The sequence below is a fragment of the Aricia agestis genome, chromosome 8, assembly GCF_905147365.1.
Source record: "Aricia agestis chromosome 8, ilAriAges1.1, whole genome shotgun sequence".
In the NCBI taxonomy this organism is placed as follows: domain Eukaryota; kingdom Metazoa; phylum Arthropoda; class Insecta; order Lepidoptera; family Lycaenidae; genus Aricia; species Aricia agestis.
The window spans coordinates 1,818,157-1,834,710 of record NC_056413.1 but is presented as its reverse complement, the minus strand read 5'-3'; the positions used below and the strand labels follow the sequence as shown (position 1 = coordinate 1,834,710).

Below are 16,554 nucleotides of genomic sequence, written 5' to 3'. Positions count from 1 at the left end.
GTATAAAATAAAAATATGAGCAATGTACATAATTTAACGAACGTTTGGAAGGAAAAGGACTTTACCACTTGATGTCTTACAAAACGTCCGCTGGTCGTTCTTACGTCTATGACGACTTAAGACATCCAAAAAAGCTAGCCAGGGACAGAAGAAAGTTTGACTATTCCTGACTCTTTGGTCCTGTGTAAGCCTCTGCGATGACTGATGCTGGTTTGAGACTGGTGGCTGGAGGTGAGTGGAGATGATCACCATGATATGATGGTCGTCCGACTCAGATTGTACAAGTTGTCCAAAATAAAACCCAACCAATATGCCTTTATGCCCCAAAGGTGCACCGAAAAAGGTGAGTGAACCACATCAGAAAGAAGAGAGAGAAGGAGAAAATTTTTGTTGTGGTATCGCTGGACACAGAGGGGGCTTCGACAATGCTTGGTGGCCAGCAGTAAAGGTTCGGTTAGCTGAAATTAGGTGTCTGGGGAACCTGAGGCGGGTGATCAGCGGCTACCTGAGTAGAGGAGTGTGAAAGTGAGATGTGCAGGCGTGGAAGTGTGCAGTAGGCAGCAATGTATTTACCCGAATAATCATGAAATAGCCGTTTATCGTCAAATCATTTTGACATATTTTTTCGCAATAGCTTATTGCCTAGTTTTTGGTGTAAAATACAATTTTAAGTATTGTTACGGAATAAGCACATAATTTTTTATATCTTTGTAAATATCCACAGAAAAATTCTGAAAAAAATTCACATGATGTATTTTGACTTCTAGATACCAAAAATCGCATAACAGCAAAAACCCCACAATAGCACATTGTCTGATTATTCAGTGGGAGCGTCGACATACAACTAAGGTATAAAAAAAAAATCACGTTTGTTGTATGGGAGCTCCCATAAATATTAATTTTATTTTGTTTTTGTATTTGTTGTTATAGCGGCAATAGACATATTACAAAATCTGTGAAAATTTCAATACTCTTTTACCGTTTTTGAGAGAACAGACGGACAGACAACGAAGTCTTAGTAATAGGGTCCAGTTTTTACCTTTTGGGTGCGGAACCCTAAAAAAGTGTCGAGGTCAAATATCGTTCGGTCTAGACTCCTTTACGCCGAACGCGCGATAAGGAACTTCGTTCCAAAAATTCTGCAAAAAAAACGTAGGTTCTATTTTGCACCTACGTTTTTCTTTTCACGAAAGCTGTGCAAAGAAAAGATAACCCTGTTGGAAACTTCAAACGGCCACCTGTAGTTTAATTTGGAAGCGGATTAGTTTGAAAATTTCAAAATTGAAACTTTTAAACATGCCTCGCTCAAAGTTCTTTAGACACGTCCAACTTCCCCATTGTCCGAACTCCAATATTGTTCGCGATTCAAAATTTAATCTATATTTGTTTAGGAGTTTCCGAGTGCAGATTTAGTCATGAACATAAAGCCTCTAGTTTGATTTAGTACCTTGACGGCGGGAAACTTTATTCGAAATTATTGTGTTGGATATAATGTAGGTACAGGTAATGTACCATCGAGGAAATTGATTCCTAGGCAGTAGACAGACCAACGTTATTTGGTCGGATCATGTCAATTTAATGTTAATTATGATCTGTCGGCTGGGTTTGACATAACATGACCAAACTACGTAGGTCCCCCATCTACATAGGAATCAACTTCTCTGATAGTACAATATATAAGTATAAAACTGTTAAAATTTTGTTTTTATTTTAATATTAAATCTATATCTATATCTATATATAATATATAAAAGAAAGTGGTGTTAGTTACACTACTTATAACTCAAGAACGGATGAACCGATTTGGCTGAAAATTGGTGGAGAGGTAGCTTAGAACCAGGAGACGGACATAAGATACTTTTTACAACTAGCTGTCCCGGCAACGTTGTTTTGCCTTATAAAGTATTTCACAATTCGCCCATATTATTTTATTGAAGTGACTAAATAAGTATGGCACCGTGGCAACGTCCAACGCTATCCCGTCGCACAAACAATGGTCAGTCGCGAGTTGTAATAATTTACTATTATTTATTGAACAAATGCACTTATAAATATAAAAAGTGGCCAGTAGCCGATTCTCAGACCTACTGAATATGCAGCACATAGATAATAATCGGCCAAGTGCGAGTCGGAATACATTTTGGATAATGTAATATATGTTAGAAAAAATATAAGTAAATTTAAAGTTAAAAGTGACATTCACTCTAGGAATACTAGAAATAAGCACAAGCTAGATATGCCGGTGATCAGACTTAGTAAAGTCAGTAAATCTTTTAAAGGTCAATGTATACGCCTTTACAACAAAATCCCAGAAAACGTTCAAAATCTTTCCATTAATAAATTTAATAAGTAGTTAAATAACTTTTTTGTGCCAAAGCCTATTATAAGGTCAATGATTTCATAAGCGATGGCACACCTTGGGAATAGGATGGCTTCTTGCAAGGCTACTTCTTCATTATTATAGGACTTACAATATGTGGATATTGTATATAATAATTACTTACAAAATTGTAAACTTTATTTTAAAAGATTAATTTTTTTCTCACTTTTTTTGGTAAAAAAGTGGGCCCCGTGCGAGTTTCTTACGCCGGTTCTTCTCGCCGGGCTAGTTCCCGAACCGGTGGTAGGCATCATGTAGGACATTCTGAAAACATTTATTTTAAATTTATTCAGAAATAAAACAATTTTGATTTGATTTGATTGATTTGTACAAAATGGCGTCCACGCCATGCCGCGACGACGCTGCGCTGTCGCGACGTGCACGCCGCGCAATCGCGTCTGCGCAGTCGTGTCGCTTTCAAATCGCTCGCTAATCGCCAGTGTGATAACTGATAAGGCACTAATATGAGCGAAATCATTGAGATATAAGTGTTAAGTACGTTGTATACTTTATATGGCTACGGGCGAATATATATGGCAAAACAACGTTTGCCGACCAAGCTAGTGTAGTATAAACAGAAGACCATCTATCTACATATTGTTATTATTATTTCTGGCAGGCTATTTTCTATCAAATAACTTAGTTGAAATGTCGCCGTGAAGCTTGAAATAACAGACAAAAGTATACTTCGCATTTTAAAGATAAATGCTAATTAGCCTAGCTGAGTAAATAAAAAGAATTAATATACTCGTAAGTCACTGGTTAGCGAAAATCAAATAAACGACCCATATTCGCTTGACAGAGTAAATGTATTACTGTTTGTATCAACCTTAATTATTTAATGAACGGAGCTAATTTTTCGGATGAGCAGATGTGGTTGGGAAGCAAACATTACGATTTTTCCGGAATAAGGAAAAGGGGAAAAAGGAAAGGAAAAAGTACAGACTGCTTTCAAAATCTCAGCGTACTACTGACGATTTGGTTTACCTAAGTGAACAAATTAGTAGAATGATTATTATTTTTTAACAAAGAAATAATTCTTATTCCTTATTATAGTGCCGTCTTCAGACTTCACCTAAACCTCAACTATTTCTGTACTCAATCTTCATGCTTTTGAAGTCGCTACCAGCCCGGTAAAGTTCTGAGATCCTTGACATAGAACTTACGCTAAGGTAAGCTGGTACCGACTTCAAAAGCATGAAGATTGAGTACAGAAATAGTTGAGGTTTAGGCGAAGTCTGAAGACGGCACTATAATAAGGAATAAGAATTATTTGATTCTTTATAGATTATGTTTAAGAATATTACGAGTACTTTTGTTTTTACCTTGGAAGTCGGTTTTAATTTTTTGTTAAAAAATAATAATTTTACCCTTTTTAGTTACCTATGAGACCACAAGGCTATATTACTTATAGCTCGTTGTCTTAGAGTTGTACATATTATTACTAGCGGTCGCCCGCGGCTCCGGTCGCGTGGATGTCGGTTACGGCTGCAAAAAGCCTACCCAGGAATGACTCGGTCAGCAAAATGATTTCCAGGTTAATTCACAGACTCCAATACTGACATCGACGACGCGGACGCAGTCATTATCCGAAGGGATGCATTTAATTAATATAGTGCACATTGCACAGATTGTCTTCCTCCCGCACACGCACCCCCGCTTGGTGACGCCCACTGTCGTTATATTTTAATTTTGCCATAATTTCAAAACTAAACGTCCAATTTTAATCATTTAAAGACCAAATGTTATCTACCTAAACTGTACTTAGTGATGAAATAATTTATTTTCATAAGGATTAATAGCATAAGTAAAATAAACGCGTTTAAATGTAGTCCAAAAAACATTCAAGATTTTTAAATAAAAAAATGGTTATTGTGCCTCACTCGACATAGATAAGTATAGTGTGTCGCGGACTTTTTTGTAGATATTTATAAGATCTACAATTACTTATAACATTTATGGTTCTATCTTTTATAGTTTCGGCAGCGTACCCAAAATAAGTAACTTTTCTGGTTGATTTTACACCTGGCGTCCGAAAAACCCAAATATCTTACGAAACCCAATTTTTTCCAAAATAACATTTAGCCTATGTTCAGCAGAAATAATGTAGAATCCATTGGCTTTTACCTGGAGTAGTTTAAATAAAGCCAAAATCCTCGATCTTGTATCTATAAGGATTCAAAAGTTCTGTGGGTACCTTCGGAACCAGGGTACATCCTGGTGCAAAATCTTACTTTTTGGTAGTATATGCCTGAAACACTTCAGAAAAATCAAAATCACTATATGTTTCCATATAAATTTTGAGGAGTTCCCTCGATTACTCATGGGTTCCATCATCAGGTCACCACTTTTATGAACATGGTACCAAATTCGAGTCAAACCCTATACAACACAAAAAGAATTTTGTAAATCGGACCACAAACGGCTGAGTAATCGTTGAACATACATTAAAAAAAATACATACAGCCGAACGTATTACCTCCTCCTTTTTGGAAGTCGGTCAATAAGCGAAATATAGAATCAACTTAAATTGTTATTGATTGATCTGGCCCCTTAGACAAAGTCCCTTTCGTTAAAAACGATGACGAAATTAGCTATCAAAATGTATGCGGTTTGACATAAGTCATCGCTAAATGACATTTCGCTTGCGAAGACTAATGTCAAACCGCATACATTTTGATAACGAATTTCGTCATCGTTTTTAACGAAAGAGAATTTGTCTAAGAGGCCTGTATAATATTCCATAGGTGATATCAAATAATATTAACAAGACGACGTCCGTAACTTACTTTGCGCCAAAATTCGTTTATCATGCGGGAACTGTACATGTTTTCGGGATAAAAATCATCCTATGTCCGTTTTCGGGACTCAACAGATAGCAAGACATACATATTTAATGTACTTCTATACTCAATGATATTCTACTTATACAGATCTGTTACGTTCATACTATTTTCCGGCTTAAATCACTTCCGAACAACATTGACAAATTTGACAGATAAGTGAAACAAAAGATACGAAATGCCATTTACATAAAAGAGACAGACTAAATAAAAGACGACCCAATTGGGTCGTATTTGAAGCTTCACAACGCGCACGGTAGTAACATATCTGCTTTGAGTTTTTTATTATTATATCATTGTCTATACTTAAACTATTTATTGTATATCGTACATTCAAAGTCGTATGAAAGAAAGTAGTTTGTCAGATAAACCTATTTGGAGAAATAAATTGAAGCTGAAGGGTTGAACCGTAAGGGTATTCGGAGACTAGCCGCAGGGCTCGACCTAATTGGTGCAGTTCAAAAACAGAATGATTTATGCTTACGGTCGTTTGGATTTCGAATCCAATGTAAATGATCAACTATTTTTAAAATTATGCATGATATTAAATAGTGTGGCGGTACCCACAATTTGCCTAACATTCAACAAAGTTTCGGAGAACGGCAAGATATATACAACGTCTGAAATGACGTCAGTGGGCTTCGGCCTGACCGAGCATGCTATCTCGCTCGGTCGGAAGATCTTTCTTTTCGGCCGCCACTAATAACGTTAAATTGGTGACCACCGACAAGAACACGCATCCTTCTGGACATCAATCATCATCAACACTCCCCGCCCCTCCGCACCACGTCAGCAGACATCAAGCATAACCGGGTCGCCTCGACCATAAGCCGCGTTGGAGGTCCGCGCCGGTCGAACCCGCGTCTGGCTTGAACGGGGCAGCCATAGGCTACAACGACCGGTCAACAAGCAGAGCACGGGGTCCCTCTCCTGGTCATTGCACGCGTAGCTTCGGCCCACACCTGACAACACAAGCGCATTGAAGAATACCACGAGTCTTCGGGGGGAGTGATGTGGCGGTACCCACAATTCGCCTAACATTCAACAAAGTTTCGGAGAACTGCAAGATATATACAACGTCTGAAATGACGTCAGTGGGCTTCGGCCTGACCGAGCATGCTATCTCGCTCGGTCGGAAGATCTTCCTTTTCGGCCGCCACTAACAACGTTAAAATAGCATTAAACGAAAAATAAATAGTTTCGGTAACAGCGGCTGGTATTGAAAGCATACTAGATATGCAGGAGTGATTATGCAGTGCTCTGGTGTGTGCGCAATGTACAAGAGATCTTGTCCTTTACTCTTAGAGGGACGGTAGGCAAACGCGAATGGCGAAAGATCAGCCTGTCTAGCATACGCCAACGAGATATCTCACTCTACATGTTTTCTCGATGTTTGATGGTTTGTCTCTTCATCTCTATTGATCCGAGCATGACAAAATTTTTTTCTCGCGTAGATCTATCATCGAAATAACACATTTTTTTAGAGTTTTGTCGAGATAATGTCAAGATTTTGACATTATGAGACGAGTAGTTTTTAATTATCTCGAGAGTGAGATATCTCGTTGGCGTATGCTAGGCAGGCAGTGCGTCTAGTATGCGCGTGCAATGAGATAATTATCTTACTCTCGAGTGTAGCTATATTGTCGATATCGATATAATGTCAAAATCATTTTTTGACATTGTATCGATAGATTTTGACGACAGATCTACACGAGAAAAAATAGCTAAGCTAGGCGCACTGGTGTAGGACTGATTTTTAACATGACCATCCGACGCATGGGTCATCTTTCTTGTCAAACAATCAGGTGATCAGCCTTAACCAAACTTGGAAATAACACGTTTTCAACGCGGGAAACAAACCCATAATCTCCGAGTCAAGAGCCACGCTCTAAGCTACTGGACCACGGATGCGATCATTCTGCCTGGATTCAAGATAATAATTATTAATAGCGTGATAGTCATGGTAAAATGCAGGTAGATACATCGCTATAATATATTATATTATGCTATGTTCATGTTATATTTGGCTGCTATCTGTAATCGATCAGGCGTCTAAAATTAATTAGATCAAGCGATGCTCAGGTATGGCTCAAGTGGCTTAAAGCCCAGATTATAATATAGGCTAAGCTCAATGTCTTCGGCATGACCTAGGAAAATTAGCTGTTAGTACTATGAGAATAATAATAATATCTATAGACGCTTCACATCACGTCAGTCTGGCCCCGTGGTAAGTATCTGAAGGACTTGTGTTATGGGTACCAGACAACGGAAATATATTTAATACTTTTATACTATATGTACATATATTTAAGATTTTTATTATATGATACACATGTTTAATACACATCCATGACCCAGGAACTTTGAATACTTTTTGTTCCGTCGGCGGGATTCGAACCCGCGACCCCCGGCTTGAGCTACCAACAGCCCACCGACTGAGCCACAGAGGTCGTCAAATGATGGAATATATAATAATTATACTGGATGACCTGGCAAACGTTGTTTTGTCATATACGTTGTAGGTATATGCTTGAGAGTCTCAAAGAAAGCTCTACCGACGTACGACCCCATATTGAAGACACGACAGTTTTTAGACAATCTTGTTTCACATAGACAAGTCAGTCTTACGATTAAAGAAAAACAGTTGTGTCTACCACGTGGCGTATACCAAGACGAAACTGGTTTGACTACGACGAGGCAACGCATACAATTGTATATTCATCAGTAGAGAACGCTCGGACAGAGATCAGAGTTCAGACCAGGTACTCCGCTAGACAGTTTTGTCGTTGATGTGCGCGCTCGTACTCGTATACACTTCAAAGGGAAGCCGACAGTCGTTAGTCAGACTTGTCGCCGTGCAGTTCTTGTACGCATTAGACAACTTTGTTTATGAGACGTTTTGTTTCAAATGTGCGCATCTAGTACTTTTTATTATGCGATAGTCTGTCTTAAAACAGTCGTGTCTCTGGTGTGCGGTGGCCCTAATGTGGTGGTGTAAAGTCAGGCTGAAACCCGCTGTCGTCATTACAGACGTATATTATGACGAACCGATTTCAAAAACTTGAACAGCACTGTTTGATATACTACAATACACGACTTTCTAAAAAAAGGGGAAAAAACAAGTTAAATTTCATATTTTTGTTAACAAGTTGCAATAGAAAAAATATAAACAATACAGTAAAAGTACTCTATAGTTTACAATACTATTGTTTCGAAGTACTACTAAAATCTAAGCATGCTACAGCGTACAATTTGTTTTTTTTCTATCGTTTTTTGTCAGATTTACAAAAACAAATCATGAAAAAACTTTACTAAATGAATGAAAACTGATCGTAGATACTGTTGACGCAATTTATTTACAAACGGAAATCCTTTTTCCTAAAAAAATAATATTTAAAACCCCGTTTTCAATTTGGTACATTTATATTAATGCGTCCAATCTGCGCTACAAAATTGGAACACCATTTCACATGTAACTTACAGCGCGTTTGGAGCTATTTTGCTAGTGACACAACCTCTATTTTAAGGGCAAAAGGATCAATTTCAGGAGCTTCGAGGTGAATAAATTTTGAACGGACTACAACTAAAAAATTAATACGCCCCGCACATGTTCACGTAGACCAACAAGTTTGTAATAGTTTTTAAAATGTATTTGGGGTAAACATTTTACAAAATTTTGTGACAAATTGGAAATTTTGTCGTGTCTATTGTATTATAGCGTTTCCCTACTATATGCTTAGATATTATACTCGTACATAATTATTAATACTAAAAATAAAATAAAGTTAATATTTAAGGGGGGCTACCATACAAGAATCGTGATTTTTTGGCCTTTTAAGCTCGTAATCAATAATAATAACAGCTAGGCACTTGAAATTTTCAAAAAAAAACCTTAATTATATTGTTACTTTAATAATTAATAATAAAATTAAATAAAAGTAAATATTTAAAGGGGGCTCTCATACAAAAAACACAATGTTTTGTCTACTTTCGCTCTATACCGGTACGGAACCCTTCGTTCGCGAGTCCAACTCGCACTTGGCCGATTATTTTGTTATTTGAATGGACGCCCCAGGGCCCCAGCTTTATGAATTTGCCCATAAAAGTTTAAAAAAGTTAATCTGCCAGCGATGAAATTTTCACAGTAAACTCTATACAGGGGCCTACATCTTATAGTGTTATTATTTAGGACTTTGTTTTGTGACACCATGTGAAGGTAAATACACCTTTATTATGATTGATTGAAGTTAAAAACCATTTTTTGCGGAGCGCATTTTTGAGATGGTATAAAAATGTTAAATTTGCATCAGGACTATCAAATCTTCCTTTTATTGTCGCTTAAATGACACTAACTAAATACATTTGAATTTAAAACGCGAGACAAATAACGGTACAAACTTTTTTTAATCTTCCCCGACTTACGGCTATTAATCAAGTCCAAGTCCAAGAAATAAGAAAACTTGGCTTTCCCTCGAATTAAAACGAAGTTCCATTGTTTTTCCACTCCCAAGTAGACTTTGATATACCGTTGTTTATCGGGACACCGTACTAATTATTGAGCCATCGATTCTGTTCCTTGGAGGCTTAATTAATAAAGCTTTTTCTGGAAAGATGCAGCTTGATGGATGGTCGTGTTTTGAATTAATGCCTTGTACCCAAGTATTTAAAATTTAGTGACGTGGGAAAGCAATGCTTCGGCACGAATGGGCCGGCTCGACCGGAGAAATACCACGGGATCACAGAAAACCGGCGTAAAACAGCGCTTACGCTGTGTTTCGCCGAGTGAGTGAGTTTACCGGAGGCCCAATCCCCTATCCTTTTCCCTTCCCTACCCTCTCCTATTTCCTTCCCTACCCTCTCCTATTCCCTTTCCTACCCTCCCCTATTACCCTCCCCTCTTAAAAGGCCGGCAACGCACCTGCAGCTCTTCTGATGCTGCGAGTGTCCATGGGCGACGGAAGTTGCTTTCCATCAGGTGACCCGTTTGCTCGTTTGCCCCCTTATTTCATAAAAAAATGGAATTTGACTAGGAAGGAATTTTAAAATAAAATAAGCAACGGGTTCAAGTAAAAAAAAAATTGCAGGACCTGACATACATTTTTGCAGGAAGAAATGGAAACGTAACTTCGACTACACCGCTTTGATGGTCTCCTCCTCACAGTCTTATTATTTTTCGATCAGGTCACCAGTTCTGACTCCTGATGTGAATTAAAGATTTTTACTGATCTCAAAAAGTGCACAACGCCGCTTCGGGAGTTTCACGTCAATAATACTTTTTTCGGATCAAATCTGTAAAAAGTATATGGTTGCTTTTGAGCGACATACTTCTCTTCAGTATTTAGTTAATCTTGATTTGATGAAGATGAGGCTGTTGTAAATATAACGTTTATAACTTAGATTTTCTACACCCTACACAAAATATAATTTATGACTTTAATCTTTATTGCGTGAATTTGTGCCCTCATTTAATGAATTACCGTTAGCACGCAATTTGAGTATTACACTTCATTAACGCATAACGCATTTTAACGCATAATATTAATGACTAGCACGGGGATAAAATAAACTTTTTCTTTCCCAGGAAAACACAAAAATATATACCGTGTTAAAAGTTTTTGATTAAAAGTTTTAATACGGTTTTTATACGTGGGAGAGCCATGCTTCGGCACGAATGGGCCGGCTCGACCGGAGAAATACCACGTTCTCACAGAAAACCGGCGTGAAACAGCGCTTGCGCTGTGTTTCGCCGAGTGAGTGAGTTTACCGGAGGCCCAATCCCCTACCCTATTCCCTACCCTACCCCCCCTATTCCCTTCCCTTCCCTACCCTCCCCTATTACCCTATTCCCTCTTAAAAGGCTGGCAACGCACCTGCAGCTCTTCTGATGCTGCGAGTATCCATGGGCAACGGAAGTTGCTTTCCATCAGGTGACCCGTTAGCTCGTTTGCCCCCTTATTTCATAAGAAAAATTAAAGTTTTTGATTAAAATATATTAAAGGTCGTAGTAGTCGTTAAACCTTTGGAGTCCGTTGAAAGATAGGTAATAGGTATATTGTAATCAGCTATCTTAATATTCTTATCTTCTTAATTATGTCAAGGAAATATAACAGGTAGACAATAATAACAACACACGTTCTATGCTATTCAATGAATTTTTTCCACTAATTTATTTTATAACTATACAACAGGTTTCATAGTCTTCACAGTCTTCAGCTTTTCTGTCTGTGTATCTGGTTGGACAGCGCTCCATGCACACGCCGCCGCGCTCGCGACAGGATTTTTTTTTGTTTGAGACTGAAAAATAATAAAAAAAAAACATCAATAACATTGACAAGCAGTAGGTAACATCTGATGATAATCTTATATCTTTAAACGAGCAATATATTCTTGTATACTAGCTGTTGCCCGCAACTTCGTCCGCGTGAATGTATGTTATTAAAATCGAGATTTAGAAAATTGAACACCCATCTACGACTATTTTAGTTAAATCTATGTTACACACGAAATTGTTAATTTACATCAAAGACCTTGAAACTTAGATACTTATCGTTTTGAAAAGTCCTTTCTTTGAAGACCGCTTAGCGTGGACAGGGGATGGGGGCCACAGTAGGTATAGCTAAATTAATATTGGAATTTGTTGTGGACTGTTGCCAATAATAATTGTGAGAAAATCGCTTGAAGGCACGGATTAAGTTCCTATAGCGCTGTCCACGATATCACCGTAGTATGCGACATCAGATTTACTGCAGTACACTGTAGATTGTCTAGCATTGTAGTTATTTCGTCTTGGCAGAAAAAACTCTCCCAGAGAATATGATGAGAGGTTTATTCAAACATACTGCCTTCGGTCGTACATATTCTACCATTTCTACCTATGTGCTCGACTGATGCTAGTGACTTAGATCAGTAAAGTTTGACTTTAAAATTTCCAAGGCCGTAACGAATTGAGATACGCAGTGGTCAATATCCATTATCCATCCAGGGTTTGGATAATCGTTTACGAATATTAGAAAAAGGGACCCCCGTTAAATATTGATACAACAAACATGATTTTTTTGGCCTTTTTTGCTCGATATCAATAATGACAACAGGCAGGCAGTTGACATTTTCACAGAATTCTTAATTATATGTGTACTTTAATAATTAATAATAAAATTAGAATAGAATTAAAATTTAAGGGGGGCTCCCATACAAAAACACAACTTTTGGCCTATTTTTTCTCTATAACGGTACGGAACACTTCGTGCGCGAGCCCGACTCGCACTTGGCCGATTTTATTGTAAACATGGTATCAAATTCGGACAATCTATACAACAAAAAAATAATTTTGAAAATCTGACCACAAACAGCAAAGTAAACATTAACTCCTCCTTTTTTGAAAGTCGGTTAAAAAAGTATCTAAGATGTTGACCAGGGATGTGAGGTATCATCATGCCAAATTTCATTGAAATCGGTCCAGCGGATTCGGAGATGTACAAACAGACAAACAGACATACAGACAAACAGACAGAGAAACAAAAATTTCAAAAACGGTTCAAATGTGTTCTACTACTCTTCTTACATGCCCCTGACTCGTTTTTTCAAGTTTATTTTCAATGTACAAAAATTTTACCTCTACGATTTTATTATAAGTATAGATAATATATAGATTTTCATGAAATTTAGTATATTATAGGGGCGATAAATCGATCTAGCTAGGAATAATTTCTAGAAAATGTCATTTTATTCGTGTTTTATCGAATACCGAAAATCAAATAGCTAGTAATTATTATTCTAGCTAAAGACTCCTCTCCACGTTGGGTTATATGGATGCCCATTGCATTGCATTGATTGTACCAGCTGTTTACCCTTGTTTTTACAGTCGTTGTTTGTTTTGTGTAAAGGTGGACCTGCTGCATAATTGCACTGCAGCAGAGTAACGTAACCCTACACATCCCATCTTACAGGAGCAAATGTCGCGTAGTTAAGTATAGGTAATACATTTTCCTGTGATAAACTGGAGCACAACGTTATTTGAATTCTATTTCTGTTATATAACATACAAAATAATCCTTCCATCGTGGATTCTTGGAAATTTATTGTTATTCTATTGTGTCACGCCCACTGGTGAGCTTATGGGGCTTGATGAGTTAATACAAGGTTAACTTTAGCTCCTTTGTGGTGAGAGTACCGACGAATCTTCTGTCGACTTTCGAGGCGCCGGAGTTCCGGGGGAGACTCCGGAACGAAGCGAGTCACGTCGCCGGCAAAATGTGACAGTGTTAGTTTTTAAGTATATATAAAATAAGGTATTTATTATATAATTATGTGTATGTTACATTTAAGGTATTTGTTATATGGGCCTTTGATGCCTGAATTAAATGATTTGATTTGATTTGATTTGAATACTCTTTCGTCGCTTATTCGATCCAATCCATTCTCTATCACACTACAAAATGGTATGCTTATATGGTTCTAATGATCGTAAATTTGAAAATGGGGTGTTATATTCTACATGTCTGACTTTTTTTAAACTGGATTTGGTCAAAAATCATACTTACTTCCATGACAGCAAATAATGCCCTCGCTCGCTTGCGCTGGGCATGCTGACTGCAGACTCTCCGGTGGTAAAGGACAGTCGATGGCTCTCATACATTGTCCTCCCGATAGCCAACAAGCCAGCTCGTTCACTATGCCCTCGTCATCTGAAACAATCATCAGTAAAGCTGTGAGTACACTGCATCCAACGGTTGGATTCTAACCATACGGAACGTCATTCGTTGCATAGTCGATTTGAATACGACAGCTTGGATTGCGTAGTAAAAATTATTTGGTATCAGTAAATAGTGTAATAAATAGCGCACGACTGGATTCCGATGCGGCCGTAATCTATTCTTAGAATAAAACTGACCAATGACGACAAGGTGGCGCGACGAACTAGACGCTGTTGATAAAGAGTGGCCAAACACAGTAAAGGATAGAGACGTGTGGAAGGAAAGAGCGGAGGCCTTTGTCCAGCAGTTGGACACAAACGGCTTAGAATAGAATAGAATGACGACAACGAATCAGCATGAAGTTGCTGAAAGTTCTTCTGTATATGAACCCTGTAGAGGTAAGAACGACCAGCGACTATGGAGTTTCAGTCGCCGTTACTTTAGGAGGTATCAAGTTTTGAAGGTCTACTTTGAATTTTTTTATGAAATAAGGGAGCAAAAAGCAACTACCGTCGCCCATGGACACTCGCAACATCAGCTGCAGGTGCGTTACCGGCCTTTTAAGAGGGAATACGCTCTCTTCTTGAAGGTATGCAGGTCGTATAGGTCCGGAAATACTGCTGGTGACAGTTCGTTCCAGAGTTTTACAGTGCGCGGCAGAAAGTTACGCGAGAAACGCACGGTGGAAGACTACCAGTCATCAATTGATGAGGATGGTATATTTTTCGCGTGGAACGATGGCGAAAAGTTGCAGGTGGTATTCCGAACAATTCCTCAGAGCACTCCCCGTGATACAACCGATAGAGGATGAAGAGTGAAGCTACATCTCGGCGTAATTCCGAGGGATCCAAGCTGTTTGAAACACTATGGCAGTCAACAATTCGATCGGCCCTTCGTTGGATATGATCCAGAGCGAGCAGTTTTTGACCTTTTATAAAGTACTAGCTGTTGCCCGCGACTTCGTCCGCGTGGACTTCAGTTTATAGCGCGCGATGTCAACAAAATTGGTGTCAAAAGCTTTTATAAAAAACCCTGGTACCCCTTAAATCAAAACAGCTGTGCAGTGTGCACATAATATTTCAATTTTTTAAATTAAACTTTATATTTTATGCCAAATTTTTAAGCTTATTTCGCCCCCCAATTACACAACTTTACCCATAAACTATTTATCATTGATAGGTTTAAGGTTACGTCACTGCATAGATAAAGTACTGATTTATTAAATAACGTAAAAACGGAATAACAATAAAAAAAATGAAAAATTCAATGTAAGATTACCTCAAGAAAGACTTTTGGCCAAGTGTTAGCGCAGGAGACGCACGGCGCCATCTATTATGAATTTTTGCAACTAACTTAATTTGAATAAATTTACGCATTTTCACCCCCTTACAACGCTTTTTTCCAGTAAAAAAGTAGCCTATGTCCTTTCTCAGGCTTTAGACTATCTGTATACAAAATTTCATTATAATCGGTTAGGTAGTTTTGGCGTGAAAGTGAGACAGACAGACAGACAGAGATACTTTCGCATTTATAATATTGGTATAGATAAAACTCAATTTTTTATCTTATTTTCTTCGGGATAGCTGTGGGAATCACGTCTACCACTGCCAGCCAGTTATGATAGTTTCTTCCCACTCCCAGACCGCCTTAGAGTCTGACTTCACTATCCACCAACGAATACTATACTCGCACTATCCACTCTACAACTCCCAAGTTATGTAATAAGTGTAGGGAATTGGGTTTTTCTTCGCCGGCGGCACTCGTGCAATTTAAATACAATTTGCTTCTGCTTCGGTTGCTTTTTAATATAACCGTCGCATGTATAATAATACATAACACCAAGATGTTTAATATACGAGTGTGAAAAGGGAATTGGAATCGAAAGTAAAATATTACTGACTTTTTTTCACAATAGGCACAGGAATAAAGAGAGTGTGTTAATAGCATCAAAGATATATGGAAAAAAATATTATAAAGGTCAAGTCTTAATGCAATCTAATATCTATCTAGCGAAAATCGAAAGATCCGCAACGTGAATTAGTCTTATGGTTACAAATAGAATGGGTTGAATTATAGATCAAAAAATAAACCCTTATAAGCTTAATGAGAGAAACCTTACCGATCGCACCGCACGCGGACACAAACAGACCAAATAAAATGTATACGAGCATCTCCTTTATTTACTCCGCGACCACAGACTCAAACAGTATCGCCCGCCACATATATGGGACGGCCCGCATCGTTAACATGCTAATTTTACTTTCAATTCGATATCTTATCGCATTATACGGCACATGTCAATTTTATAGTTTTTTCCCCGGCGTCGCATGTGAAACTTCTAAAAATAGACTATTCCAATTTCAAGATTAGTTTTAATGGCGATTTAGTGCAGTGCGATTTAAAGTATAACGCCATCTATGCGACGTTTTATAAACCAATGTTTTGGCTCATTTTTTAAGCCATTTGAGCGGTGGCCTGTTATGCAATGGCTATGTTCTTCTTACAAAAAGCGACTGGTCATGTAATTTTGTAGAACAAAAATAATACATTTCTGAATATTGACTCTACAACAAGAACTAAAGGCAAGAAGAACTAGCTCAGTGGTTACTCGCACGGAGCCATCAAATGATGGTTTGTA

At 38.0% G+C, this 16,554-nt stretch overlaps 1 protein-coding gene across 1 annotated transcript; it reads right to left on the bottom strand.

Annotated features, from left to right (window-relative positions):
• Positions 1-11,389: 11,389 nt before the first annotated feature.
• LOC121729480 (U-scoloptoxin(19)-Tl1a-like) lies at positions 11,390-16,128 on the bottom strand. Its single transcript, XM_042118003.1, has 3 exons — positions 16,036-16,128; positions 13,764-13,907; positions 11,390-11,517 (listed from the first exon to the last, which is right to left on the bottom strand). The coding sequence occupies exons 1-3, from the start codon at positions 16,085-16,087 to the stop codon at positions 11,390-11,392; spliced, it is 324 nt and encodes a 107-aa protein (XP_041973937.1). The 5' UTR covers positions 16,088-16,128.
• Between the last annotated feature and the right edge of the window lie 426 nt (positions 16,129-16,554).

What these genes read in the sequence shown, in the direction of transcription:
- LOC121729480 (XM_042118003.1), bottom strand. Translation starts at nt 16,087, where the DNA reads ATGCTCGTATACATTTTATTTGGTCTGTTTGTGTCCGCGTGCGGTGCG. An exon ending in GTCCGCGTGCGGTGCGATCG is followed by an intron (nt 13,908 to 16,035) that starts GTAAGGTTTCTC and finishes TGATTGTTTCAG; the next exon opens with ATGACGAGGGCATAGTGAAC. An exon ending in CATTATTTGCTGTCATGGAA is followed by an intron (nt 11,518 to 13,763) that starts GTAAGTATGATT and finishes ATTATTTTTCAG; the next exon opens with TCTCAAACAAAAAAAAATCC.